This window comes from Elephantulus edwardii, unplaced genomic scaffold (genome assembly GCF_000299155.1).
Source record: "Elephantulus edwardii isolate Elephantulus edwardi_28Jun2011 unplaced genomic scaffold, EleEdw1.0 scaffold00079, whole genome shotgun sequence".
Lineage (NCBI taxonomy): Eukaryota > Metazoa > Chordata > Mammalia > Macroscelidea > Macroscelididae > Elephantulus > Elephantulus edwardii.
Genome location: NW_006399829.1, coordinates 375,322 through 402,568, shown reverse-complemented (window position 1 = coordinate 402,568; position 27,247 = coordinate 375,322). Strand labels below are relative to the sequence as shown.

Genomic DNA, 27,247 nt, shown 5'->3' with positions numbered 1-27,247 from the left:
GCAGCAGTGGGCTCAAGCATGTTGGAGACCATGAGGCTGGCACAGGATAGGGCAAGGTTCAGATCTGGTGTCTGTAAGGTCGCTATGAGTCATAGTGCATAGGAGGGGGAGACCCTGAACCAGGTAGGTTGACACAGTGACTGCAGCAATGAGTTTAAGTGTCAGAGATTGTGAGGATGGCGCAGGACAAGGTTCATTCAGATCTGTTGTTCATAGGGTCATTACGAGTCGTACGAGACTCAGTGGCATGTAACAACAACACTGAGTTATAGTCAACACAGCCACACCTAATAACAGCACCCCGTAATATGACCCAGTAATCCAGTTTCCCAAAAGAGAACAGGAACATAAATAGATATTTGAGCAAAATATTCAAGGCCACATTTTTCACAGGAGTCAAGAGGTGGAAACAGTCACAGTGCAGATCAGCAGACAAATGGGTAAAGATGTCATAGATTACATACAGTGGGATAGTACTCAGTCAGGAATAGAAATAAAATTTTGAAAAATCTGTAAAATGAAATTTTGATAAATCTGTGAAATTATAAGTGAAATTAGCCAGACCAATAGTGTATACTCTTACGTAAAAGGTCTAGATAGGCTGATGCGTATAGACAGAGGTAGAATAGCAGTTACCATGAGCTGGGGAGTAATGATGGTAACAAAAAAAATACAAAGGCTTGATGACCAAGTCAGTCAGCATATGTATAAAAAGAAAGGCCAGGCTTTGGAATCCTTTGGAACTAGGCTCCTAGCCCAGTTCTCCTGTTTAGCTTGTGCCCTCAGACATGATAAATGTCTGACTACCACCACTAAACCTTCACAGAATTGTTGACCTTTGTAAATAGAACATTCTGCAAGAAGTTGATGTGCTGTGGAATTAGTCTTGACTCAGTGATTGTGGACACTAGACCCATCCTCACTGGTGGTGTGGTGTTTGACCTCACTGCTGCCGCCACTGGATGAATCCATCACATCGAGGGGCTTCTTAGTTTGCACTGACCCTCTCCCAAGCATCCTGTCCCTCCTGTAGCATGTCCAAAGTTCATGATATAAAGGTTCTCCGTTCTTGTTCCTGAGGAACATTCTAGTTGTACTAATTCCAAGATAGATTTGTTAGATTTCTGGAAATCGCTAATATGTTCACTATTCTCTACCAGCACCCGAATTCAAGGCCATCAGTTCTTCAGTCTTCTTTCGTCATTACAGTCATTGTGAAAATTTGACAGTAAAGGGTTGCTGTTCATGTTTGAGTTTAAGAAACCTTAGTTGATACTTTTGTGGATAACACTTGATTTGGCAGTGAGTTTGCTGCAGATAGATTTACGTCCCTGGCTCTCTGGCTGCAGGAGACACTGTCAGGCATATTTACCTCTTGATTAAGGGCTACACATATGCAATAGTGAGAGGATACCCTGTGTGAGAGTGGAGTTTCCCCTTCCTCCTCCTGTGCTTTTGATTTGCCTTGTTGTTCTCATTAAGCTGTTTGTTAGTCCATTGATCAAATTGAGGGGTCAGTGAAAGAGCCGATAAGCCTGAATGAGATGGATTGACATGAGGGCGCACCTGCAGAGTCAGGTTCTGCAGAGATGGTGAGGGCGGCCCAGGGCTGGGCAGGGATTCGTTCCTTTGGCCAGAGGGTCTCCGTGAGTCGGAGCTGACTCCAAGGGCACCTAACAACACAAGTCTCCTGCTACGAGCAGGGCTGGGGAGAACAGATTCAGAGTTGATCAAGACATTCTGTCTTCAAAAAACTTACAGTAAGAATAGTCAAATAATAATAATAAAGTATGCAGAGTGAAGAGTGAAGTTTGCCTCTCTTTTTAGGAACTACCACTTTCACCATCCAGAAAAAAGCTGATGGCAGCAAAGCAGCACAGCGGGCTGCTGGGCACTCTGTGGCTATTTTTCACAAAGGTAAGTGTCGGGTAAAGAGGAGGAACTTCTTGAGTTAAGATTAACTCACCTGTCACCCAGTCAGAACCGACCCTAGCGGAGTTTTGGAAGAAGGCTGTATCATCACAGGAGAAGAGCTTGCCCGTCTTTTCTCTCCCCAGCTGCTGGTGGTTTCTACCCTCCAGAGAGGCAGTGCCTTTGGTGCCTTTGGGTTTCCAGCAAAGCTCCCAAGGACTCCACCACCAGAGTTACCAAAACAGTTAAGACAAAATCCTAAATCACTCTTTAGAACTCTTAGAATAAGAGAGAAGAGTATGCCTTGGGTCATATTATTTCAGAGAAGAGGCTTTAGATTTAATACACCCTTTACTCTGTATTGTTGTTACTGTATGCTGTGGAGGTGGAGCTGACCCATAGCTGGTCCTCCAACAGGTTTCACAAGCTGTAAATCCCAGGAGATTGTCCATCTTTCTCTCTCAGAGCAGCTGGTGGCTTTGAACCAAGTGCCTTTGGGTTGACAGTGCAACTCCTTATCACTCAGCAACCAGAGCTCTCTGCTCTCCCTACAGCCCTGAGAGTCACTAAGACTCCCTACTGTAGCCTTGTGCAAATTCTTAACCCATTTCTATAAGCCTTAGGTATTTTTCACTTTGAAAGTAAGAGTTCTAATACAAACGATGTGAAATGTGGCTCAGTTATAACCATAAGTGCAGATACTAAGTAAGGTACTCTGCGTACACACTTGTGCAGCACACCAGCCAGGGATTTTAAGCCTGAGTTTGCTCCCTTGTACGTACTTACCTAAGTTACCTCTTCAGTTCACTCACTCCACACTCCTTGCTGTCAAGTTGTGACTGACTCATAGCTGAACCTCCATTTTTCTCCTGAGGAACCAGTGGTGGATTCTAGCCCCAGAGGGGCCTTTGAGTTAGCGGTGCACCTCCTTACAAACTGCCCCACCAGCACTCCATGCCAGTGAAGGAAGTCTAATAATCCTCATTCCTAAAATCTCCACTTTTCTATTTCTCACCCCTGGTTTCTCTTTAACAGTCTGAAAGTCTTCCACATTCATTCCCCTGTTAACTTGGAATAAGAACTGTGGGAGGTGGGCAAAGGCAACTACTGTTCCCATTTTACAGCTCAGGACACTGAGGCCTAGAGAAGTTATGAGGCTTGTCCAGACCTCTTAAAACAGTGAACTTAGGAGGCAGGCACATCTGGCAGGCATTGTGTTACACGTGCGTCCATTCGCTTATTAATCTTCATATTAATCCCACGAGGCCTATGCAGTTGGCCCTGCTATAGAAAATAAATTTGGGGGGGAAAAAAAAAAGAAAATAAATTTGGTAGGATGGTGGAGAAATACACTGATTTAAATGCACCATGAAAGTGGGAAATATGAAAGAATGTATCTAATTCTCTCATGCCTGCCTCCTTTGTTTGCAAATTCATCTACCAGTTTACCCTTACATCTTCAGCTTTGTCTAATCTCCTATTTAAGTCATCTATCAAGTTTTATTGTAAATGACTATTTGCTAGAATTTCTATTTTATCCCTTTTCTGTATATGCACTATAGGTTTAATGCACTGAGCTATAGGATCAATTTGAGTTCTAGAAGCATTGTTTTCTTTGTTTCTATTTTGCATTTTAATTCATAGATCCCCTGATGGCTGTCCCTTGTTTGTTGGCTTGGTTTTCTTTTTTCCAAAGTCTCATTTTGGAGACAGTATGTTTTCTGTTTATAGTATACTCTATTTTATTTTTTTTCCTAATAAATACAATCAGTGTCTAATTCAATAGATAAAATTCCCCCCCAAACAATATTATATCCTGTATAAACCTCTAAAATGTGCACATTTATGTTATATACTTTTATGAAAGTTCCAAAGATAGTGTCAACTAGAGGTAGGATCTGGCATGAGGCCTCAGCCGCTGACATCACTGATAGTTGGTTGCACTGTCCAATGGTAGCCCTATGTCAGAAGAAAGTGGGTGTGACTCTAGGTGGCTGGGTGCTTTGTTGAGACTGTACCGTCCACTACCGGACAGAAGGTTCTCCTTCAGACATGGCCAAGGTAGAGAAGGGATTCTGTCTTGTAGGTGAGTTTTGGATTCTTCAGGGTGGATTCTCAGGACAGTGACTGGTGTTACATTGGGAGAAACTGAGTCACCGTGTCCACGGTCCCACGCCAGAAAGAATTCTTCCCCCAGAGAGAACCCAGGGACTTGGGGATTCCTTTTGCTCTGTTAGCTTTCACCTTAAAATGCTTCCCTGTTCACAATAGGGGGCATCTTAGCATGTGTTTCATTTCATAGAATTCTTTTCCTATTTTTAGCTCAAGATTGGATATCCCCCCAAAATTCTAGAAAAATAAACTCTGAACTGAGAAAGTAATCACAAAGGCATCCCCCAGTAACACAAGGTAAGGGAAAGTGAATGGTGGCCTTGAGGTCTGTAGATGCCCCAGACCCACGGCCAGCGAGCTGATTTCCTGTGTGAGTAGAACCAGTACAAGTAGCATCAGTACTAATGTACAGTAAGGAGGAAAACTTCATTATGGGAGCTTTCACAAGACCATTCTAAGAGGCAAGGTGACCAACTTTGAAATCAGGTTTCTCCACAATCTCTATGTCTGTGGTTTCTCTTCTCTGGACCTTGTCCTTGAGGTTGTCATTATTCTTCAGATCAGATTAGGACAGAATTCCATTTCTGTCTCACACAATGACAGGAGCCTAGCATGAACCACACAAACCCCACAATTCAGATATTAGGTCAAGAAAGACTCCTTGGCTTTGTCAGTAAAAGTCATAGTGGACAAATGAGTGGCTCGATCCCAGCACCCGCTTGGTTCGTTTCCCTTTTTTTAATAGGTTCTCCCGCTCGGTGTCGTAGTCCTCAGCACACAGAAAAACGTGGGCTCACTGGGCGGGTGCCCCTAAGCCAGCAGGGGTGCACAGAGTATGAGCGAGAGGAGATGGTAGTGAGCCCGTGGACGCTGCCTCCAGAAATCCAGGCAATTCTTCACGGGAGCCGCGATTCCCTCCTGCAGGTGAGGCCGCGCCAGGCTTCAGCCTGCGTAATGATTTATGTTTGCTTATCGGTGTTTATGTCGCTAAACATACTGAAGGTTTAAAATGTGATTGAGGGCACCTGCTTGCCTGGACCAGTACTCCAGAGTCTCTCTCTAAGAATTCTCCTTACTTTGTATTTTTTTTTAAAACTGAGAACCACAGCACCCCATAGTGGTGCAGGACTTCTCCACAGGCCCGTTCCGCAGCTCTGTCGAGCCCAATGAGCTCACTCACCACTGACCCAGGTACCCGAGCACCAGCCTTCCGCTTCCTTATCCTTTAGTTTCTCGGGGCCCAGAGACTCCAGACACTCTGCCAAGTTCAGGTCCCGCATGTTCTCTTGGGGGTCTGGACCACAGCTTCCTCTCTCTCTGTCTGTTAGGGCTTGTCGCCATCTGATGAGGACGAGCCGGAGCCCCCCGTCGGGGTGAGTGGCGTGGACAGCGCCTCTGAGAGCACCGGCAGCCTCCTCAGCAAGCTCGACTGGACCGCCATCGAGGACATGGTGGCCGGAGTGGAGGAGCGGAGCCCGTCTGTCCAGTGGCCCCTGGGCCTGTAGGTTGGCAGAGGCCAGCGCTGCTGCGACTTGACCCTGGACCGCTGCGACATGACCCTGGGACGTGGCCAAATTTAAGGGACAGGAACAGGGAAGGAAGCAACGTCAGTGAACCTTCTGCAGCCATGTTATTACCTTAAGAGGGAAATAAACAACAACAAAAAAAAAAAACAAAAAAAAAAAAAGAGGGAAATAAACATCTCCAGTAATTTTACTTCGTGTGGAAAGGGTTATTTAAATATACATTTCTATTTTGCATTTGACTCATTTTGAGCTCTGTAGATTGCCATCAAGTTGATTCTGACTCCTCGTGACCCCATGTGCCCTGCTCATCAGTCCTGGGGAGTCAGCCCTGCCTTCCCCACCCCTGCGTGGAACAGACAGAAGGAAACCCTGTCCCATCCAGCACCATTCTCACCCCGGCTAAGGATGCCGGCTGAGATCACAGACACCCCGGTGCGCTCCTCTCTCTGAAATCACTGCCTTGCATGGCCTGAGAGTCATCGCCTCACGTACACGGTTCCACTTGAGGACAGGACACAATCCCGTTTGAGGGCAGGTGCTGTTACTCTGTCATAGCTGGAAGCATAATTCTCGGGAGGGGGGTGACTCAGCGACCCTGTGAACACAGATCTGAACCCTGCGCTATCCCTGGCCGTCCTCATCCCTGACAGGCTCAAGCCCATTGCAGCGGTCACGGCGTCAGTCCATCTCACTGAGGATCTTCCTTTCTTTTGCTGACCTTCCGCCTTTACAAGCATGATGTCCCTCTCCTCGGATGGTCCCTCCTAGCAACATACCCAGAGTCTGCGAGGCAAAGATCTCCGAGGTGCATTCTGGAGTTGGGGCTTGGAGAGTGATGAGGTTGCCATTAGGGTGATTTTACTGAGAAAGTTTTCCTTGTTTATGACAAGGCGGCCCAGACCCCGGGAGACGAGGCGTGTTTAGCTGGGGAGCTCGCGGTAAGCCCTGCCAGTTTCCGTAACAGAAGAATGAGTCGGTTCTTAGAGGGTTGAGGTGAAACTCAGCTTCGTCAGCCCACTTGTTTATGACAGGAAAATTCTGGGACATCGTGAGGGGATTGTGCTGTTAGGTCACTCCTAGTCCAGTCAACTATGACTCGTAGTGACCCTGTGAACAGCAGGTGGAAACCGTGCCCTGCCCTGCCCCTCTGTCACTGGAGGGCTGTCTGCTGAGGCCAGAGGAGGCCTTAACAACCTCAGAGGTTCTCGCTGGTGGCGGGTCTGCAAAATCAGTAGACACATCAGTGAGGTAGAAGCAGGCCACTTGTTTTAGTGTCAGGCATCTGAAAAGAGGAACACCTACCAGGAGAAAGAATTAGTCACTTGCAAGCCAGAGTCAGCAGCACTGACAGCAGCAACAATCCTTCCCAACAGAAGACACAAAACCCCAGTGCCATCAAGGCGGTGCCAGCCAACCCATAATCAAGAGTAGAGCTCTGTGGGAGGAGTTTATGACGGGACGTGCACGGCTTCCTCATCCTCCCCACAGCTGCCTGTGGGTTCAACCTGACCTGTTGGTCAGCAGCTGAAATTTTTTTTTTGTCCTACACCTTAAAAAAAATTACTGATATTTTAATGAAAGTTTACAGAAAATTTGGATTTCCATTCGTTCATTATTGCACATTTTCTCCCCTACCCCCACCCCAGTTCACTTTTTTCTTTAAACAAGATTCTTTGTTGCATAATTTACCCCTTGCTTGTGCCTGCCCCCCAGTCTACTTTGCAATGCACCCCTTATTCTGGACTGTTGTCATGCAAATAATACCTAATCATAGACTTCTTTAACCTCTGTGCCACCAGTTGTTACGAGCCATCGAGTCGACTTCAACTCATAGTGACCCTATGCACAATAGCTCTGAACGCAGCTCTATCCTGAGCCAACCTCACTGTCTCTGACACCCCTGCCCCCGTGACCCCACTTAGTGTCTGCTGGCAGCTCGTCCTCCTGCTTTGTATTTGCCAACCGGAGGGCTCAGCCTCAGTTGCCATATATGCTAGTCTAAGTGCTCTTCTGTGCACAGGGTTTTCGAAGGCCTGTTAGTTCAGAAGTGGATGGTCAGTCCTTCTCCCTAGTCTGCCTTAATTTAGATGCTCAGCTTTAGAGCCCTGTCTGACACACAAGCATATTAGAAGAGCAAAGCAATCAGAGTGCCTGTCAAAATGCAAGACACACATTGCACTGGGGAAATCTGCGGTTAGGGACCTCTCCACATTAGTGGGGAGTGATGATGTCAGTTTGAGGACTAAGATACATCTGATTCAGGCCATGGTCTTTCCAGTCACTTCCTCTGCATCTGAGAGCTGTACAATGAATAAGGATGACAGAAGAATCGATGCCTTTGAGCTGTGGTGTTGGAGAAGAGCACTGAACATCCCACGGATGGCCAAGAGAACAAACAGATAAGTCTTAGAAAGGATGCAGAACGAGTGCTCTTTGGAGACACGAACGGTGAGTCTTGGCCTCACATACTTTGGACATGTTGTTAGGAGGTGCTATTCCTTGGAGAAGGACATGATGTTGGGAAGGGTGGAAGGTCGGTAAAGGAGAGGAAGACCCTCAACCAGGTGTACTGACACAGTGCCTGCGGCAATGGGCTCGTGTGTGTCAGGAAGTGTGGGGATGACACAGGATAGAACAGGGTTCATCTAATTCACAGGGTCCCTATGAATCGTACTCAACTCAACAGCACCTAATAACAACAAGGCCAGTGGAGGAAAATCAATATGCAGCACTGGTAGTGGAGTTTGTCCATGGGCGACAGTAGGCGGTGGTGGTGGCGTTGCCACCCCGAGTGCCTCTTCTGAGCATCTTAGCGCACCAGCTCCGTGACTCAGAGAACCAGCCCACAGTGAGACAGAACACAGGAGCAGATCGCAAGGCCCTAGGCCTCAACCTAATGTAGCCAAGTCTCAGCAAATACTACAGGTCAGGCTTCTGTTGTCTGTGATTCAGAGTTGTTGGGTGCCACTGAGTGGACTACGACACAGCCACTCTATGAATAACAGATCCGGAGCCTGCCCCACCCTGTGCCCTCTTCCTCCTCGTCTCTGATCCACGAGAGCCCATTGCTGCTGTGGCAATCCATCTTGTTGAGGGCCTTTTATTTCACTGCGCCTCCAGCTTTCCGTGTACCCTGGACTGCCAAGAAAACAAACAGATCCATCTTGGAGAGGATTAAACCAAGCTGCTCCTTGGAGGCAAGGATTCTGGGGCTTCGTCTGACATACTTTGAACATGTTGCCAGGAGGGACGGGTCCTTGGAGAGGGACATCATGCTTGGGAGGGTGGAGGGACAGCGCAGGAGGGGAAGACCCTCTATGAGATGGATTGATTCGGTGACTGGGGTATTCGGGATGGGTGTGTCAGAGGCGGTGCGGTTGGCGCAGGATAGAGCAGGGTTTAGAGCTGTTGTGCATAGGGTCGCTATGAGTCGGAAACGACTCGATGGCACATAACAACAACCAGCTTTCCGAGCCTACTGTCTTCTGAGGACTGGTGCCTCCTAACTTCCCAGACGTGTGGGAGATAAGGTCTCACCATCCCTGCCTCTGAGGGTGCGTTGTCTCTAAGACACACTTGTTCTTTTAACAGTTGTGGGATATTCGGTACTCTTCACCACGGTGCAGACATTCTGTCAGCCTTACTCATTGTCCAATTCTCAGATGCATAGGAAGCAACTGAAAGTAGTATGGCGGGGATCAAGAGCACCTGAGTCTTTAAACTGACATATTCTTTAGACCGGCTTCAATTCTCCATGATTCCCAGTCAGAGAGAGGGCAAAAAAATTGAAAATGCTGGTTTTAGAGAGTTGTTGGAAGATATAGAAGTAAAGAAGAGGTGTTGAGAATGTGTTAGGGGTCGATGATTTGTAAGGAGATAGAAGCTAAACCAATTTACAAGTACGAAGGGGGGAAAATGATCTAAAACTTGCTGAGGTAAAAGAATTCAAAGCCAATAAACATAAGCAGAATCTAGTGGTTTATAAGGATGTGCGAGAGTTTTCTACTGAAACATAAAATTTCTCTTTCTGCCTCTCTCTCAAGCTAATTTGTTCTTAATTACAAAGTAAGGCTGGTTATAATTTGTTGTTATTGTTAGATGACTCAGCGACCCTACGAATGAAAGACCTGAACACTTGTATAACTTTTGTTGTTTCTCCAAGTTCATACACTTTCTGGAGGCAGGTTATTTCAGAAGTGGATGCCGCTCCTGCTTTCAGGCTTGTTTTAATCGGGAAGCTCCACCAAACACTGTCCACCATGGGTAACCGTTTTCACATTTGGCACATCAGTGTCCCAGTGTTCAGCATCACAGCAACCACGAGTTACCTCTGCACAGCAATGCACAGACCAGCGCTATACCACGTAGAAGAATGTTTGACAAAAGAACAATTAAAGGCTGCAGATTAAAATCACCCACCTTCGGTTTGTTAGCATCATTTTCTAACCACGAGGCCAACTGAGCTCTGTCGTCGTCATCGTTGTTGTTAGGTGCCGTTGAGTCATAAACAAATAATAATGACCCTATGAACGAAAGATGAAAGGTTATCATTTACACTGATATTTCATCATAGCTTAAAAATCCCACAAACTCTCTGCCCTGGAGCCCATTCCACATCTAGTGACCCACTATCCCGTTTCCAAGGCTGTAAACAGAAGGAAACTGCCCATCTTTCTCCCACACAGTCACTTAGGGGTTCAGCTCACAGAGGCCTCTGAGTTAGCAACACAGGACGCCATGGCCTCAGCATCAGATCTCCCTAGTTTATCAGATGGTGGTGAGTTGTCTTTCCTGTGCCATCGTCGTCATCTCTGAAATGCTCAAGCCCATTGTCGCAGTCATGGTGTCAATCCACCCTGTTAAAGGCCTTCTTCCCCTTTGCTTGCCTTTCCAAGTATGATCCCCTTTTTCCCAGGACTGGCCCCTCCTGGCAACGTGCCCAAAGACGAGCTCTCACCGTTCTTGCCTCAAAGGAGCACCCAGGCTGCCTTCCTTCAACATGGACATGGACTCGCTTGTTCTTCCGGAAGTCTGTTAACCAACACCACAGTTCAAGGGCATGGATCCCCAGTCTGTCTAGTCAATGCCTGACTTTCACCTGATAGGAAGCAATTAAAAATACCCTCACTTGGATCAGACTAACTTTGGTCATTGGTCGTTAGCACTTTAAAGAGATCCTTGACAGCAGATATGCACAGTGCATTTTATCATACGATCCTTTTTCGTTTCTTTTTTAACTTATATTTTTAAAATCTTTATTTGAGTGAAAACTTACAAAGCAAATTGGTTTTCTGTTCACACATTTTGTTTTCAGGATGGCGTGGAATAGGGAAAGGTTTGGATTTGTTCACAAACAGGGTCGGAGGTAAGTCATTGTCCACTTGATGGCACAAGGTACAAACATAGTAGCACAATCCCCACTTGGTCCCGGTCAGTCTCATTTCCACCAATGCTCCAATCCTGCCCCTTCCTCCTGCTCCTGGGAGGGCTTCGTAACTGCTCCATGAGGTCAACCACAGTTCTTTGAACATGTTGTTGTTGTGTTCGGTTGAGTCAGAACCAACCCACAGTTTACCCTCCAGTGTGTTTTCCGGGAAGTAAATCACACAGAAGGAGATTGTACACCTCTCTACCATGGTCCTTGACCACATTAGGCCATATATCTGACTCTATCACTTCATTCTCAAGTGCCTCATTTCAGTGAAAGTTTGGTACATCACCAGTTTGCAGTGAAAGATTTAACAAGGAGGACAGACTCTTACGGAACCTAAGCAAATAATTACCACAAGGGCAAGGATACCCAGGGAGTGTTTTTAAATTCTGAATGATTGGCCTGAGAGAAAGAGATTTTTAGGAGATACACATAGCTTTCAAAAAAGGAAAGGAGTTTCTTATTGGGAAGGGAGTGCATCAGGGTTACATTCTCTCTCCACAACTATTCAATCTGTATGTTGAGCAGATTATCTGAGAAGCTGGACTCTGTGAAGAGGAGTGTAGCATCAGGATTGGAGGGAGAGTCATCAATAACCTGCATTATGCAGATGACACCCCCTTCTTACTAAAAGTGAGGAGGACTTGAAGTACTTGTTGCAGAAGATCAAGGAATACAGCCTTCAGTATGGATTGTGTCTCAATGCCAAGAAAACAAAGACCGCTAGAACAATAGGCAACATCATGATGGATGAGAGGAGATTGAAACTGTCAACGTCTTCATCTTGCTTGGATCCACAATTAACACCCTTGGTAGCAGAAGTCAGGAAATAAGGAGACATATTGCACTGGGAAAATCGGCAGTTAGGGACCTCTTCAAATTATTGAGGAGCAATGATGTCAGCTTGAGGACTAAGGTGCACCTGATTCAGGCCATAGTCTTTCCAGTTACTTGCTATCCATCTGAGAACTGGACAATGAATAAGAATGACAGAAGAATTGATACCTTTGAGCTGTGGTGTTGGAGAAAAGTACTGGACATCCATGCTATGAATGACCAAAAGAACAAACAGCTATGACTTGGAGTAGGTGCAGGTGGAGTGCTCTTTAGAGGCAAGAATGATAAGTATTTGCCTCACATACTTTGGGCATGTTGCTAGGAGGGTCTATTCCTTGGAGAAGGACATGATGCTGGAAAGGGTGAAGGGTTCATGAAGGATAGGAAGACCCTCAACCAGGTGGACTGACACAGCGACTGCTGCAATGGACTCTTTTGTGTCAGGAAGTGTGAGGATGGTGCAGGATAATAGGCTTATAGGGTCGTTATGAGTCAGACTCAACTCAGCGGCACCTAACAACAACAATATATCCACAAAATGCAATATTAAACCACCAGCTTTTTTTTGGACAAAGGTCCCACATTCTTTCAGTCCTGGGTAATTAATTCTTCATCTACTCAGTACTGAGTAAGCTCCACCTTTCCCCTAAGGAATAGCTAGTTAGAGGGTTTGATCATCAGACCTTTCATTTAGCAGCTGAGTTCTTTAACGACTGTGCCACCAGCACAACACTCTAATATTAATTGTTGTTATTGCTAGGTTTCATCAAGTATGACTCAAAGCGACCCTATGAACAACAGATCTCGTTCCTATTCTGTGCCATTCTCACACTTCCTGACATACTAGAGCCTATTGCAGCAGTCACCATGTCAGTCTACCTCGTTGAAGGTCTTACTCTCTTTCACAAATCCTCCACCCTTCCCAGAATCATCTCCTTCTCCAAGGAACAGCCCCTCCTAGCAACATGCCCAAAGTATGTGAGGCAAGATGCTGAGTGAACTAATTCAGTCCCACAAGAATAAATATTGTGTAAGAAAGACCATTATTGTAGAATGAGCATAAGGATCCAGGGTGGGTGGGAGAGGCTGGAAGCAGAGGGATGTGGATGTGCAGGGGGAAGAGGGGATTAATCATTGTATTGTGCAATTTGAAGGGGGGAGGTGAGGGAGATTAAAAGAATTTGTTCAAATTGGTATTAGAATTTTATAAATAAACTAGTAAAAAATACTTACAAAAATCCCCCATAAATGATGACTATATATACAGACCTGTACAGATGGAATGCACAGACATAAAATACATAGCTTCATAGGGTCACTATGAGTCATACTCAACTGGACAGCACCTAACAAAAACATGCATATGGACCTCTTCAGACGGAATACACAAAAATTAAGTATGTCTGAAGAGATAGTGGAAAAGGTCAAAATCATGTCATATCCAGGGTCCAAACTGATTTTTCAAGGTGCTAGTTCAAGTTGAAACTTAAAGAAATAAAGTATGTCCATGAAAGCTAAACTATGACCTTGAACGGCCAATGATTTCATCTTGCTTGGATCAACAACCAACATCCTTGGTATCAACAGCCAGGAAATCAGGAGATGTATTGCATTGGCAAGTCTGCTGTCAGGGATCTATCCAACCTTTAAAGAGAAATTATTTCACTTTGAAGATTAAAGTGTTCCTGATTTCAGGCCCTGGTCTTCTCAATATCCAACTACACATCAGAAAGCTGGACAATGAATAAGGATGACAGAAAAATAATTGATATCTTTGAGATGTTGTGTTAGAGTTCTGAATATCTCACGGACTGCCAAAAGAACATACAAATATGTCTTGGGAAAGTATAGCTAGAGTGATCCTTGGAGACAGATAGTGAAGCTTTGTCTCTTATACTTAGGACATACAGCTAGGTAAGGCTATTTCTTGGAAAGGAACACTGTGGTGTCAGTCTAAAAGATAGCTTTTTCAGCTGTTAGGTTAAAAACCCTCTGGTCTCCAGCTACCTTAACTGCAGACACATGGTTTTGCAAAGGATCAACAGCTGTGGGACTAGGATAAGAGCAAGAGTGCTTCTTCCCACACTGAGTAGCAAGACTTGTGGCACCAAGACTTGAGAGGACAAGACTTGAGGCAGACTGGACCAAGAGCCTCTTGAGAATCACTGATCCTTAGAACTTTAGAGAGGTCCTTGACAGCAGATTTACCCAATGTAATAGGTATTTTGATTTCTTGACTGTTGGTAATAAGAGTGTTGCTTATGGATTCAAGAAACATAAGATCATTGACAACAGTAACCTTCTCTCCATCTATCAAAATGTTGCCTATTGGTCCTATGATGAAGATTTTTTGTCTTCAGCCATACTGAAGGCTGCTTTTTTTTTTAACCATCTGCAGCAAATGTTTCAAGTCATTTTCATTTTAGACAAACAAGGTTGTATCATCTGCATGACACAGATTGTTGATGATTCTTCCTCCAATTCTGATGCCACACTCTTTTCTATGAAGCCCAGTCTCTTGAATGATTTTTTCAGCATAGGGCTAGCTAAGAGTGGTGGTGATGTGTTTGGTTTGGTTTTTTGGTTGTCTTCCTCACAGCCTTCTTGAGATTCTCCTTCACTTCACTCACTTACCATCCAGCTTCTGCTCTTCTCTGAAAACTTTCCCACTTCCTGGTCATTGTGAATGGCAGATCCCAAAGTCATTCTTCATTTGAAAAATATTGGTCTCTTAAGCTAGGCAATGACCAGGGGTAATAGAAGGAGAAGTGATGCCTTTGAGCTGTGATGCTGGAGAAGAGTGTTGAATATACTACGGACTGCTAGGAGAACAATCAGGGTCATCCTAGAGAGGGTGAGGCCAGGATTCTCCTTGGAGGCAAGGATTCTGAAGCTTTGTCTGACTTTGGACATGTTGCAAGAAGTTATCAGTCCTTAGAGAGGGACATCATGCTTAGGAGGGTGGAGAAACAGCACAAGAGAAGACTCTCCGTGAGATGGAATGATTCAGGGTAATGGGGGTAGGTGTGTCGGAGACAATAAGGTTGGCACAGGATAGAGCAGGTTTAGGGCTGTTGTACATAGGGTTGCTATGAGTCGTGGGTGACTTGACAGCACATAACAACAACCACCTTTTTGAGAGTCTGGCATGCTTTGAGTATGTTCCTAGGAGAGCCTATTCACTGGAGAGGGGTGTCATATTTGGGAAGGTGAAGGAACAGTGAAGAAGAGGGAGACCCTCAAGCAGGTGAATTGACATGGTGACTGTGGCAATGAGCTTGAGTCAGAAAGCGTGAAGACAGCACAGGATAGAACAGGCTTCAGATCTGTTGTTCATAGCGTTGTTACGAGTCGTAGTCGACGCAACAGCACCTAACAAGAACAACAATAACAGCAACAGCCATAAACACTTCTTGAAGTTCTATTTCTGGGTCTTCCATGTGCGAACCTTATTTCTTCTCTGTCTCCTCCACAAACCCATTTCATCACATTGCATCTTAAAATTCAGATATCTCCAAGGTCCTTTACAGGGGCTGCACCGCTCTTAATCTACAGTTTATTCCCAAACGTAGCCTCTTCCCGCACAAAACGTTCCTTGCTTGGACCATTCCTTCTCACTTCCAATAATTATTTATAATTGGATCTCGTCACCTGAACCAGAAAAACCTGCCGACTGGACATTTTTATTCCACTGCAATACCCTGTTATTTTTGTCATCTGAATCCGTCTGTAACGGCTCCAGTCGCCTCACGTGTACAACCACAGTTCCGCTGCTCAGCTCTGCCGTCTGGTACTGAGGGCTACATCATTCTTGACATGCTCAAGTCTGTGATTGCTGTGAACATTGAATCCCTTACGCTGCCACCATAAGACAATTCCTGCAGACTACAACTGCTTCACAGCAGCAGAGCAGAGTCCTGCAGTGAGGAGGAATCAGTAAAAGCTGCAAACCTTCTAGTAACAGAGGAGTGATTAGCCAGGGCACCACGAGGGAATAAAGCCCTTATTTTACCTGCAAGTGAACATTTATGCTTCGTCAAAATTGCATGTTTACCTCTCCTTACTTTCTATCGATTCATCTTCTGATACGGAGGAAAGGGGGTACCCTATCCTCAAAATACTCTACAGCTTCCATTTAAAAATATTGATCCCCTTCATCTCCACATAAGACAATACTATTAATCAAACATGTGCAGAGGATAATGATGGATTTCTAGAAATGAGCTTGCGTATGATAGACTATTTACCACACTTCATTTTATTTACACTTATTTCAGAAACTGGCTTAGAAGTTGAAAATGTTTGATTTCACCAGTTTTCTTCATCAGAAGCCAGACAATTAAGAAGAGGGGAAAAAATACCAAAACACCCTACAAGTGTATTTTATCCTTTCCCATTTATCTAAGAGAGGATGACAAGCATCAGAATTTTAAAACATAAAACTAGATCTCTTGAAGAGACACACACGCAGCTCAGTAAGCGAGCACTTGTGTAGATGAAATCGTCCTTGTAAGGCAACTGGGCGCTCTTGGCTGTGCATGTTGTTGTTATTGTGCACTGTAGAGTCAGAACCGACCACAGATGACCCTGCAGTGTGTTTTCAGAAGCAGTAAATTTCTTGGGAGATTGCCCATCCTTCTCCCAAGGAGTAGTTGGTGGGTTTGAACCACATGCCTTTGGGTTGACAGCACAGCTTCTTATCCCTAAGCCATTAGAACTCCCACTTTGCCTCTTTTGAGCCTCAATGTCTTCTTTAAAAGAAATTTTTAAAAAAGAGTTTGGATTAGAACAGGAACAATTTAACCCCATAGCCCTGAACTTGCAAGGGCCTACATGGGTTTAGGGAGGTGGTGAGCACTGGGAGGGAACTATACACATAGTTATAGGTCTGTGTTTATTCCATTTTCTAAGTTAATTTCATAGCCTACATTAGATTCTTAAAGGCAGTTCATGAACTGAAAGTAGTTAAGGACATCTGGAATAAATAAATCTCAGATCTTGCATAGTTATGAGCCCAACTTTTCTAACTGATGGAATGTTCAAAATTTGTTGATATTTATAGGTGTTTGGATACACGGAGCTTCTAGACTTTTCCTGCCTGGTTCCCTATTGAGATCTAGCAGGGTTAAGCCAAAATGACAAGCTAGAGGCAACACATCCACAGGGCTGTTTCTTAGACGAGAGGCTCTTCCAACGGTGAAGACACTGCAACTACTGAAGAACTAGCACTGTAACTACTGATGATTAGCACTCGTTGATGGAATGGAATCACAACTATCGCTTAAATCAAACAACTTTTCACTTGTGAGGCCCCGGGTTGAACAATGACTGAAAAAGCCACATGCACAAAGGTGGAGGCAAGATTCCACACAAACTGCAGTAACTACTCATTCACTGACCGCAGTAGAGTTGGGAGGACTCTGAGCCGCCCCTCCGGTGGGATTTTAGATGCTATGAATCGCATGGGAGATTACCCATCTTTGTCCTTCAGAGCAACTGGTCTATTTGAACTCTCCTCCGTTGGGCCGGCAGTGCAACTCCCTATCCGCCAGGCCACCGATGAGCAGTCACAGAAGAAAAAGAATTAAAGCCTGTAATCCACTTATTTCAAACAGTGTTTAGCATAGAATTTCTGTCCATCAGAGGAATTGACTGCAGCACAGGGCTGGGTCGGTGGGCTTTTGAACCATCTTACACCATGTTCTGACATCCACTGTCTTCTACTTAAACTTACACCCCCTTTACTTCATCTCCAATTCTGGCCTTGGCATTTGCCAACCTAAATTCACAGGACTGAACCATTCTATTCAGCATCCCTCTGAAAACTAGATCTACCCTCAAGCATGCACAAGAAATCACTGCCTAGAAAAATGGAAGAGAGACCGTTGTCTCAGCCTACAATGAATTCAGGTAGGAAAAAGGGCAGAAATCCAGAAAACAACTTGTCTTTTTGTTTTCTTAAGATCCCAGGGATAAACAATCCCATTTGTCAAAAGAAGAATTTACAAATAAAATAAAAAGGATGAGGGAATCTAAACGTTAAGATGTAAAAGAGTGACATTCATGAGAAAATTGGCCTGCATATTGGATAGTTGACAAGAATATTCAGTAGAAGTATGGGCAACAGGTATCTACTACTAGTAAATAAAAAAAAAAAAATAAACCTCTCCCCCCTCCAAAACCCTCGAACACATTGACTTGAGGGGGAAGTGACAATAATGGAAAAAGTAGTTTAAAAATTATTTTTTCAAGTGAACAAACCATATAGCTGGGGTTTTAAAAGCAAGGTGATTGCCACTTACACATATTTTGACCACTCTGCCTGTAAAAGGAACTGAAATGAGCGTGGCCTGTCACCTGTCACACCAAATTTGTGTTCAACTGTTTCGCATACAGGAGAAATAGGGGAAGGGGTGCACTTATGGGGAAAAATGAATAAATACCTATAATAAATGATTTGCTTCCTATGGCAAAGAATTGGGGGATGACAGAAACTTTTGAGTGCTAAAATCAGCAATGTAAGTCACAAACAAGTGGAAGTTTTGGAGTGCACACATCTATGGTATTTCAAATGGGGTCATCTCATGGGTTTGCATTTGCTGAAGTAATCTTCCTAGAGCTGCTGCATGAACAGGTAACATACACATGTGTGTTCAAAGCAGCAGTGAAGAGATGGAAAGAAGCCAAGTGCCCAGTAACGGAGGAAATGAGAAATACTAGTACAGTCACACAATGTGACACCGAAAACCATATCCACGAAACACTGCATGACACAGATGCGTGTAGATGCTGCTGTTATGTGCCATTGAGTAAGACTCACAGCGACCCTATGAACAAAGTATCTGAACCCTGTTCTATCCTATGCCATCCTCACACTTCCTGACACACAAGAATCCATTGCGGCAGTCACCAGGTCAGTCCATCTGGATGAGGGTCTTCCTCGAGCAGGTGAATTAATGTCGAGAACCTTAAGTGGAATAAGCAATAACAAAAGTGCAAATGCTGTCTAAGACCAATGTTTTGAAAGGCTGAGGAAAGGTCCACGCACAGTACAATCATTCCTGGGTGGTTACCAGGGATGAGAAGGCAGAAGGAAGTGAAAATTAGTAAATATAGAGAATGCACAAAGGAGAAAAGAGAGGAAAAAGCAATATCCTGGTAGGTGATTATCAGCAGTATCATGAAAGAGAGAGAGGACTAACAGAAATAAATGACATGAAGTGGAAAGTGTGATTACACTGTGGGTATTGAAATAATGACCTTGTGCATTCTTCCTGGATAATACTGCTATCCTCCCACAGCTTATCTGATAGTGCTCCTGGAGAACATAGAATCTACCATGGGCTGTTAGGAGAACAAACAGGTTCATCCTGGAGAGGGTGAAACCAGGCTGCTCCTTGGAGGCAAGCATTTTTAAGCTCCATCTGACATACTTTTGACACGTGGCAAGGAGGGATGTGGAGAGGGATGTCATGTTTGGAAAGGTGGAGGGACAGTAGACCCTCGATGAGACGGACTGACTCAGTAACTGAGGTAATGGCAGTAGGTACGTCATAGACAGTAAGGCTGGCTCAGGATGTGAGGAGGGTTCAGAGCTGTTGTACACAGGGTTGCTATGAGTCGCGAGCAACTCAATGGCACGTAACAACAAAGAAATTACTACAGAATAAAATGTGTATGAGGAGGATGAAAAATTAATTTGCTTTGTAAACATCACTGTAACTACAATTAAAAATATTTAAGACTATATAAACTTATTCCCATTAAGATCCACATCAACAGTTCTGACAGGGACACTGGTCGTACAGATGAAAGGATGGGTGTGAGGACCACACACCTCCCTGGATTGGTTTACTTTCTAAGTGAAAAATGATTATTTGCTGGCATGCAATCTTCAGGGAAAATCAGCTCGACTTACCTGTCCGCTGCTTACACTCCTGCCACCAAAATGCTGTGTTTCACTCACCTGCTAACAATGCAAACACTCACATGACAACAGAAAAAGCTACATCTCTGAAAGCTCAGCATTCCTTCTGTTATGTATCATTGAGTCAGAACTGACTCATAGCTGAACCTCCTGTGGGTTTTGAGAGGCAGTAAATCACACAAGAGAAGACTGATTAGTTTTCCTTCCCATGGAGCAGCTGGTGGATTAGAACCCAGTACCTTCGGGTTTCCGGAGGCAGGGTTGCTATGAGTCACCTGCGTGCGACTCAACGACATTTAACAATAACATCAACATGGAGAGAGATCAGCTGGCCCAGTGGACAGAAAGCGATGCCACCAAGCCCAAGGGGGTGACTTCCAAAACGCAGCCATCGGGCCTGTCTTTCATTGTTTTTGTTCGGACATTCCTCTAGGTCGTATAGCCCTCACTAGGACTTTAAGTTTTGGTTGACACTAATGTGTCAAATGCGTTACTACCCAATGCGGACAGAGAATGGGGTGGAGCTCCCCGATTAAAACAAGCTTGGAAGCAGGAGTGGCATCCACTTTTGTAATAGCTTGCCTCCGGAAACCCTATGAACCTGGAGAGAGGATGAAAGACACCCAAGCGTTGAGGACTCTCCTTCATAGGGTCGCTATGAGTCACCCGAGACTCGACGGCACTTAACAACTACCACCACCTTAGGGTTGGCGCCTTTTTGTTAGAGATTACCAAACACTGTTTTCTGACATGTATATTCTGTTACAAGCAAAATCCTCAAGCTCATTGTCACCGGGTGGGAGTCCACTCACAGCTGACCTACAGTGGGTTTTGGAGGGTGTAGATCACATGGGAGGAGACTGCCCATCTTAAAAAAAAATTGTTCAAATAATGTCTTAAATAGAACACTATTCTCCTCCCCCTCCCATATTTCAGAAGCCAACAGGCACTTGGAAATTTTTTTAAGATATAATGCATCTTCTAGTTGCATTTGAAAATATGCCTGTCAAACCTTTAGTGTTCAAACCCACTGCCCTTGAACTGATTCTCTTTGGAACCCGCTGTAATGTTGCCCAGGCTGTAAATCTAAACAGGAATCAAACAGCCCATCCTTTGACCTTTTGATTAGCAGCTCCACAGAACATACCACACCCTCAGCACTCCTTAAAGACGTAAAAACCCCCAACAAAACCCCACTTTGCTAAGTCGTCAACTTTCTGGCCTACATTAGCTGATTAAAAATGGAGTTTAAGAGGATGTGGCAAGTTCCTGCAAAGTCAAATTTCCAAAGTCAACATCGTCTATGACCAGGGAGGGTCATCTGTAGAATTATGTGCCTACTTCTCATTTCACTCAGGATCACCACCCTCCAAAGACTCTTAAAAGGCTCCTTTTCCATTAGTACTTGATGTTCAACTGTAGTTAGACGCCATCCAGTTGACTACAACTCACAGTGAGCCTAGGACAACAGTTCTGCACCTGCCCTACTAGTTTAGATTTAAAAAAACAAAGTAAACCACCCACTGCCCCCTCCCTAAATTTGCACTCCCCATGGGCTATGCCACCAGAAATCTCTAGTGAGACCCAACTACTCTAATTCTAGACTTTGAGCTCTAGTATGACATTTGTTAACAAATCCCTGAATGCTTCCTCACTTTCCTCATCTGAAAAGCGTGGCGGCGTAACATTTCTTTCTGCATTTAATTTGGTCAGCAGTTCTTGCACTGGGGCAGATTTTCAAGGCTAGATTTTATTTCCATTGGTTCAAACTCAGCTCATTGCCATTCAGTTGGAACTGTCAATGGATTTTCAGAGGTTGTAAATAGCAAGGGAGGGAACTGCCCATCTTTCACCTTTGGAGTTATCTGGTGGATTTGAACTATTTGGCATTGCAGTTCCTTATTCACTAGGCCACCAGAGCAACTTGTCAATGTCCTCACCCAAAGGATGTGATAAAATATTTAACTTGCAGAGTGTTCACGAGATTTAAATGACAAGCTGACTGTTAGGCAAGTAACTTTCAAAATAGGCTTTCTGACCCACATTTTTATTCTTCAGTGTATTTCTAGGCTGGACTTAATATTCTTATTTGCTTTTACTGATATATTGTTTTTCTCAGTTGCTTCATAACCTCTGAGTAAGATAATAGTGAGTATGTATATAACAAAACTCCAAAGGGATGGGGGTGGGAATGCCAATCTGATTTTGTCCCAGTGTTCACAGCAAAATGCAAGAGGCACCAAGCAATTAAAAGGAAGGTGGGGAGGAAAGAAAAAGAATGTAAAAACATTTCCTTCAAGAAGACATTCTGAAAGAATTCCACATAGGAAATACATCCTGAGCAGTTATTTTCATCTTTGTTTAATAGGTTTTCACAAAAAAGGTATTTTGTGGCAATGTCATTCTTCCTCACAAACTGAATATCTTCAATTTATTTACCAATTTTATAAAACCTAGCATTTTAGAAGTCAATTTTCAAAACAGTGATTTAAAAATAAGCACATGTATTTTTTAAAAAAATACTTAAATTTGAAACAGATCTCATCTCCTGTAAATTTTTAGTATGACTATTTCTAAGGGTATAGTTTCACTATGAAAATCAATGATTAAACCCCCATCTCTGCATTTAGCTAAAAGATATTTGTAGTAACTAATGCAGAGCTGTAACTCCTCCTCTATGATGTATGATAGCACTTTGAGTAGGAACCAAATAAACATCTCAATTAGTAAAATTACTTTTTTCACCATTAAAAAATAATTTGTGAAAAATGTAGTGTAATTATGAAGTGTCATATCTCAATTCTGGTAATTTCTAAAACTAACACGGTATAATTTTAATTAAGAGAAAAGCAGGTTCCCCAAAGTAGAGTGACTGTTACCTTCCCCCAAGATTTAATCTTTCCCAAAGCTTAAAAAATAAATATTACGATCATGACATCATTAGAAAGAAATTGAAGCATACAAGGAATAAACTATAGTTTCTTTTTATATCAAAATGTACTCTTGAAAATGTGTTTGGCACAGTGCTAAATCATATATAGTTAATACTAAATATTGCAGGATACAATAAAACCCTGGAGTTAATCGTTTACACCCTCTTTATGGGAATGAAAATAATAGATACCAATTATTCAGAAGTCAGCCTATACAAACTGTATAAACAATATTTTATGTTTTGCTTTGAAAACCAGTGATATAATAAATTTTACATAAAAGACTGCAAATAATATAAATGGATTTAAACAGATCTTTACAATAAGAAATTCAAATGGAAACAGACAAGTAACAAAGAGAAGTAAAAAAATTTATTGCAGTATTCGCTCCACCAGATTGCCTGGGGGCCCCTTTTCTTGTATTGTTTTCAGGGTGACCTAATACATCAAAATCTACATTTACAAAAACTCCTTCTGCAGATAGGTCATAGATACTGCATGCTTTTTTTTTTCTTTTTTTTTTTCTCAACAGAATAAATTATATGTCCAGGAGATTCTGCCATTTTACAGCCTGGAAAAAACAATGCCTCCCTGGAAACTGGGCTAAGCTAAAGAAAGCCATCCGCTGCTAGGTTCAACTCCAAGAACACTTTATTAAGAACATTAACAGACTAATTTCCAACATTCACTTGTTTATTTTTTTAAACAGAAAGTTTTTTTCCAAGATATAAACAATTTTTGTTAAACTATAATACAGTGGGAGTAAAAATGAACTGAGAATCTGTTTTGCTGCACAACAGCGAAGGGAGCTCCCACACAAATGTCTGCCCAACATTTCCTTCTTGTTCCTGAATCCCAGGTTCCATTCTTACTCTTCATAAAACTGACTTTTTTTTTTGCCAGAATGTTGATATTTCAAGTTTTTCTGCTTTTAAAAAAATTCCTGTAAATTTGGCTGCATGTACAAATTCATTAGCTGGAAGTCCCATCCTTGGCGGCATACAGGGATCGTAAAGTCTGAACAACTTTATTAGTCAGCTTATTAGCACTTGTTAGAGCAATTTTTTTGTAAATAATGTCTGACTCTTTAATAGTGTCTACCCAAGGCACCAGTTTGTGGTCATCGCGGCGCTTAGCCTCAGTCCAGGAGCCACTGTAGGAGCCTGCCATCCACTGAACACTGAAGCCACTGCTGGTTTTCTGTACTACTCTTGCAATTTGTGGTCGATCTTTGTACTTTGGACAGCAAATAGCGATGACATCCATGACGTCAACACTTTCATTCATCTGTGCTGCCAACTCCGTAGAGTCTGAATTTCGTTTTGACCTTCTCAATGACTAAAACATTGGGAGGGGGGAAAAAAGACCAAGTGTTACACAGAGGCATTTTAGTGAAATTATTGTTTTTATTGCTTTTAATCCCTTGACGCCGGGAGCTGGGATTTCCCGGCACACTTCCATTGCCGGCAATGAGACGCACCGTGACCGCCAGCGCCAAGGGGTTAACATATACTTGTAAAACCATAGAACTCTTAATTTGTACCCGTGTCTTTACTCTTATTGATATATAAAATTATATATACATATGAACCATAAAGCTACATAAAAACTTAGCAACAATAAAAAGGGTAACACACATTATTACAATCCAAAGAAAAATTAATAACCCTTTATGCTGGATAAATCTCATCTGTTTTTTCTTTTTTTTTTTATTGTCTTTTATGTTAAACTTTCTACAAAAAGATGTATAAATGTTAAGTAGAGAATCTATCTACAAAACGTTGTCTCTCATTAAGCATTACATGACTTGGTGTACATTTATAGACTGACAGGTATAAGCACATAAAAATCGTTTTACGTAATACGCTGCGAAATACGCTGACTCCTCCTCCGCCTCACCCCGGAAGCGCCTCCTCCTCTATCCTCCCCATCACTCTCATCATCCTCCGTTTCTGCGGCCGCATTGTTTTTAGGGCTGCCTCCTCCAAGCAGCGAGGTAATTGCTTTGTTCCGAGCATTTGTGCTGGCCGACACCTCCCCTTCTTCCTCCTCTTCATCAGGGTCCAGATGTTCCATGAGAAGTTTGAACTACCAAAAAAAAAAAAAAAAAAAAAAAAAAAAAAAAAAAAAAAGAGAAAGAGAGAGAAAAGGTAACGATTTAGAGTTTTAACTCAATATCTCAAACAAAATCACCAAACTGCAAAATGGTGTCTAAGTCTGGTGTGGACCAAAAGCAGCCATTGCTCAAGTTAGGGTCTGGCTCTTGTAAAGGGTTTGACAGTAAATGGTTTGTAGTTCATACAGTCTCTGCTACAACTACCTCAGCCACTACAGTGTGAAAGCCCTAAAAAGGAACATGGCTGTATGCAGAGAAAAAGTAACAGATAAAACGAAACAGTATTGGCTGCTAAAAATGAGAGGAAACGAAGGAGTGAATGAATGGTAACTTTTCACTGTTTCATCTTTTATGAAATAGAAAGCTGTGACATCTATGGAATGAAAACAAACACGTTTTCTTATAAAATTCTGTCTTCTCTAAATTTTTTGTGAGATATTGCTATCTATGAAAAGTTAATTTATGAAGCAGAGCATGCAACAGGAAAGTAAAGTTTAAAGTTACTCATCAAAACCACTGCACAAAGACCAGCAAACACTGTCAATGCTGCACCAGACTCCAAAAGGTAAATTTCATGTAAAACATATTTCCTTTCTTTTCTCTCCCTCTCCCAGCGCTCTCTTACTTACAAGAAATAATTTTAAAACAATAAAATACAGTGGAAAAAAAAAGAATTTTGATAATTGTTAAAGTTTACATGCAACATAAGAAAGATCATGGTCTCCTCCAAAGAACGGCTTTTCTAGAAGACAGTCTTAGGAGAAACTGACTTTGGCCTGCCTACTCACATCAAGATACTGCTTCACGACGCTCCTCTTCACCTCCTCAGTGATCTTGGAATTAGCCATATCGCTCCTCAGGAAGTCCAGTGTTTGTTTGGGATGAAAATGAACTCCTGTTTTTCGATTTATCGCTTTATCATATACTTTTGCAGATTCAGATGGAGAGTATTTCTGAATTTTACTGTTTTTGGAAAATAAAATTACACACTTAAAAAAATTTCAGACACATAGTAAAATAGATTCTAGTTAAATTTTACTTATGATTGTACTTATTTTCACATACTTTTAAACCAATGAACTTGAACACAAAACAAATTTAAAACAAGAAGACATAATGGCAAAGATTATAAAGAACATGGGTCTCTTGTTTGCTTCAGTTATTTCTCTTGAACAGAGGCATCAAAATGGAACAACACCGGAGTCACGGAGGCAACATATTTGGAGAACTACAATCACAGGTAAGAAGCATCATTTCAGTGACATTATTTTCTCATGTCGAAAGAAGCATCATTTCAGTGACATTATTTTCTCATGTCGAGTTATAAATACTTGACCGTGTGTAGATTAATTTTAATATTCAATACACCAATTGCTTTATCCTCATTTTTTCTTTCCCTACTATTCATTTTCTACACAGCAGCCATTGTGCTATTTACAAACCTGCTTCTGGCAACTCTGTTTAAAAATTTTTCCAATTCCTTAGAACTGTGCCCAAATTTAAGGTTTTACATGACTTTGAATTATCCGTGCACACTTAATAAAGATTTTAACAACTACTTGAGTTCTGTCAGAAGTCAGCTTAACTGGTCTCAACTATTCCTACTGAATAGCTCTTTAAAAACTTATGTGCAAACTATCTGAGGAATGGCCTGTCTAGTAAGCTCTCTCAGGAAATGAAAATCAGGCCTTTAGTTTGTAACATACAATCACAAGTAAGAAAGGACAGAGCTGTCCTCTCCTGAGCAACACAAATTGTGAGTAAACCCTGGTGTGTTGCAAAAGAGAACATAGAAAACAAAACCAAACCAGCTGCTGTCAGGCTGATTCATCTGACTCATGGTGCCCCCCACCCCCGTATCTCTGAGGAAAGTCAAACTTCCCGCACTGTCAATGATCATGATCTTTGGAAGCTGTCGGTCCTGGTCTGTCTCTGGGTTGATTTGAACCATCAACATTTTAGAGGAGTAAATGAAAATATCACTTGGGGGGGTGGAAGGGGGTGGGCAGCAGTGGCTATATGCCTTTTCTTAAAAAAAAAAGAAAGAAAAAAGTTTGTTCATTAAAAAAAAGTTATATATTAACAGTGTCCTACAAGGCAAAAGAAATGAACTGCATCTTTTTAAAATAAGCTTGCCAACAAAACTAAGTTTCCTATTTAGTACTAGTAAAGATTAACATTATCTCTCCTGCTGCGTATGTAACCTTACCTATCAGAAAATCCACAGAGATTCTTCAAATGTTGTTTTAACATCAGAAGCAATAAAATACCCTGGGAGACATTTGCAAACTCAATTAAAGGGGCTGAATTTTCTGGTAAACATTTCATCACCGAATTGATATCATCTTCGGAATCAGAATCAGAATCAGAGTCTACACGTTTCCGTGATTTCCGGGGCCTGGACACTTCCTCTTCACTCTCACTTGACTCGTTTTCCTTACTAGGTGATGATTT

At 42.8% G+C, this 27,247-nt stretch overlaps 2 protein-coding genes across 2 annotated transcripts in view; one reads left to right on the top strand and one right to left on the bottom strand.

Annotated features, from left to right (window-relative positions):
- LOC102844216 (chromosome unknown open reading frame, human C5orf42) overlaps positions 1-5,528 on the top strand; it is a 130,937-nt gene extending 125,409 nt beyond the window's left edge. The window contains exons 49-51 of the mRNA XM_006889576.1: positions 1,828-1,917; positions 4,769-4,947; positions 5,352-5,528. Coding sequence (XP_006889638.1) covers positions 1,828-1,917; positions 4,769-4,947; positions 5,352-5,528 — 446 coding nt within the window. The remainder of the gene's footprint in view (positions 1-1,827; positions 1,918-4,768; positions 4,948-5,351) is intronic.
- An 18,121-nt stretch (positions 5,529-23,649) lies between these two features.
- Positions 23,650-27,247, bottom strand: part of NIPBL (Nipped-B homolog (Drosophila)) — a 251,156-nt gene continuing 247,558 nt past the window's right edge. The window contains exons 44-47 of the mRNA XM_006889575.1: positions 27,003-27,247; positions 25,582-25,756; positions 24,577-24,765; positions 23,650-24,015 (exon numbers count right to left, since the gene is read on the bottom strand). The exon at positions 27,003-27,247 is cut by the window's right edge and continues 30 nt beyond it. Coding sequence (XP_006889637.1) covers positions 23,650-24,015; positions 24,577-24,765; positions 25,582-25,756; positions 27,003-27,247 — 975 coding nt within the window. The remainder of the gene's footprint in view (positions 24,016-24,576; positions 24,766-25,581; positions 25,757-27,002) is intronic.